We start from the raw sequence: 2,514 nt of genomic DNA, 5'->3' as shown, positions 1-2,514 counted from the left end.
AAAAAATAAAGGCTTAATTACTTTTTTTTAAAAAAGTATTAGGGTCTTTTTGATATATTTTAAAAATTTAAGAATTGAGTGAAAAAAGGATTTAATTACTTTTTTTGAAAAAAATTGTGAGCTTTTTACACTATTGAGCTTAAAAAAAACATAGGGATTTAATGTCTCAAAATCAAAGTAAGGACTTAAATTTTAAATTCTAGAATTTCAGGGTCCTTTCACATATTTAAACCCTTCAAATATATTTTCCGGTCATGTGAACTATAATTAAAGTACCACGTGTCGAGTAACTGTGTTCCGAATTAAATATAGAGGTCACGTCATTCTACAAGCACTTGCTCCCATAGTTCTTTCTTAAAGAATAAATAAATAAATGCTTCCCCTGACGCTTTCTCCATGCGAACTTAGGAAAGTAAAGCAGCAACATGAACCAAAAAACATTGCTAGACCGATCGGACGCCTCCTGGTTCATTGCGTTTCCGTTTTCCAAACCCGACGGTAGAGATGCAAAGACCAAATCTTCACGCTGGTCCAAGGTCAGTTCAGAATCGTCATCATCTCCGACCAACTATCCCGATTTTTCAGCTCTCCCTTTCGACATATTAACGAAAATCGCGGCGCCGTTTAATTTCCCGAATCTTCTAGCGGCGTCTCTGGTGTGTAGGTCGTGGGGGGACGCGCTTCGGGCTTTGAGGGAAGCCATGGTACTACTGCGTCAGGGGAAGCAGTTCAAGCACGGTCGAGGCGGTGTTGGACGCAATTTGGAGAAAGCTCTCGTCTCTTTTCTGAAAGGCTCTGCGCGTGGCTCCACGCTTGCCATGGTCGATGCGGGGCTTGTTTACTGGGAAAGGGGTCAGAAGGAAGAGGCGATTGCTCTTTATCAAAAAGCTGCTGCCCTTGGTGACGCTGCTGGCCAGTGCAATCTCGGAATTTCATACTTGCACGGTATTTTCTCTTTTTTTTTTTCTTAATCGAAATTCATCAACTTTTTCTCAAATCCTAGCTTATAATTTAATGCCATACAGTTTGAATTCTTTTTAACGATATCCAGCACAACCTCAAAATCATAAGGAAGCTGTAAAATGGTTGCATCAAGCATCAATTGGGGGCCATGTTCGAGCTCAATACCAGCTGGCCCTTTGCCTACATCAAGGTCTTGGGGTGGAACAAAATCTTCAGGAAGCAGTAGGGGTTTCTTTGCTTACCGGTTTTAATTATATTCATAAATCGAGCGTGTTGTATTTGAGAAAACTTGGGATGATAGGATTTATTTTGTTGGTTACTGTTGTTTATCAGGCTAGATGGTATCTAAAGGCTGCTGAAGGTGGATATGTGCGTGCAATGTATAATGCTTCCCTTTGTTATACATTTGGGGAAGGTTTATCACATAGTCGTAGACAAGCGAGGAAGTGGATGAAGAGAGCAGCTGATCGTGGCCATGGCAAAGCTCAATTTGAACATGGACTTGCTCTATTTTCCGTATGGCACTTTCTTTTTTCTGTTTAAAATATAGAGAATAATAGAAACGTGTGTGAGATACTGAGTGTCTTTTAATAGCAAACAGTAGTTCTCTTTGATATTTGATGAAAGGAATGTGATTTTCTGCTTATGTCACGTTGAAGTAGAATGGGGAAATATGATTGAGGGGGGAAAACAGAACCCTTCTTTTTCTTCCCTTTTTTGCTCGTATGCAGACTTGCTTCTGGTTCAAGTTTTTCATTTTTTGTTGGTGTGATTCTGATTATTTCTACCTTCTCAATGGCAAAATTGTGTGCCTATACCACTATTATATTTATAAGCTGATATGGCTGTGATGATAATATTTGGGCAGGAAGGGGAATTGCTGAAAGCTATTGTGTATCTTGAACTTGCTACACGTTCTGGTGAAACTGCTGCAACTCATGTCAAAAATGCAGTTCTTCAGCAACTCTCGGCAACTTCTCGTGACCGTGCCCTGCTTCTTACTGATAATTGGCGTGCTTTGCCTTCCTCCCGATGAGTATACCTACACTGTTTATTGAACTTTCTCATCTAATCCTGTAATTGCCTGTTACTTTCGGTTCTCTTGTTAAATGCTTGACGAGTGACAAGAAAATTATTAATATATTATGGTGTTGTCTCCTTTTTGTCTTCTGGTTCTAGTGTCATTGATCTTTTAGTAAACATTCAAATTGGGTTTTTGTTATTTTTGCCTTGACCAACGAAAAGGATGATGATAACCAAAGATTTCATCTTTGAATGTTTCAATACTTACATTGGAGGAAATGAATTTGCACACTCTTGACCTAAATTTTAGATGAAGGTGGGGCTTCCTTAGGCAACCATGAGGTTAAATAATAACATTATTATTGTATTCTACTTTGTTAAAAACCGTTAATGTTTTTTCTTATTAAATATGAGAAATAATATAAATAATATTTAAAACCGTACATATATAGATGTCTATTGTACCTACACTGCCCACCCCATCACGTCTTTCAGCGGAGCTGATCTCTTAGTGAGGCATGTGCACTT

General features: G+C 38.6%; 1 protein-coding gene across 1 annotated transcript; it reads left to right on the top strand.

The window, feature by feature from the left end:
* Positions 1-330: 330 nt before the first annotated feature.
* LOC107916809 (F-box protein At1g70590) lies at positions 331-2,121 on the top strand. The gene is made up of 4 exons (XM_016846183.2): positions 331-945; positions 1,052-1,185; positions 1,297-1,479; positions 1,832-2,121. The coding sequence occupies exons 1-4, from the start codon at positions 426-428 to the stop codon at positions 1,997-1,999; spliced, it is 1,005 nt and encodes a 334-aa protein (XP_016701672.1). The 5' UTR covers positions 331-425; the 3' UTR covers positions 2,000-2,121.
* The last annotated feature ends 393 nt before the right edge of the window (positions 2,122-2,514 follow it).

The sequence above is a fragment of the Gossypium hirsutum genome, chromosome A01 (genome assembly GCF_007990345.1).
Source record: "Gossypium hirsutum isolate 1008001.06 chromosome A01, Gossypium_hirsutum_v2.1, whole genome shotgun sequence".
NCBI classification, from domain to species: domain Eukaryota; kingdom Viridiplantae; phylum Streptophyta; class Magnoliopsida; order Malvales; family Malvaceae; genus Gossypium; species Gossypium hirsutum.
Note: the sequence above shows the minus strand (reverse complement) of the source record. Positions and strands in the feature narration are given on the sequence as shown.

What these genes read in the sequence shown, in the direction of transcription:
- LOC107916809 (XM_016846183.2), top strand. Translation starts at nt 426, where the DNA reads ATGAACCAAAAAACATTGCTAGACCGATCGGACGCCTCCTGGTTCATT. An exon ending in CGGAATTTCATACTTGCACG is followed by an intron (nt 946 to 1,051) that starts GTATTTTCTCTT and finishes AACGATATCCAG; the next exon opens with CACAACCTCAAAATCATAAG. An exon ending in ATGGACTTGCTCTATTTTCC is followed by an intron (nt 1,480 to 1,831) that starts GTATGGCACTTT and finishes ATATTTGGGCAG; the next exon opens with GAAGGGGAATTGCTGAAAGC.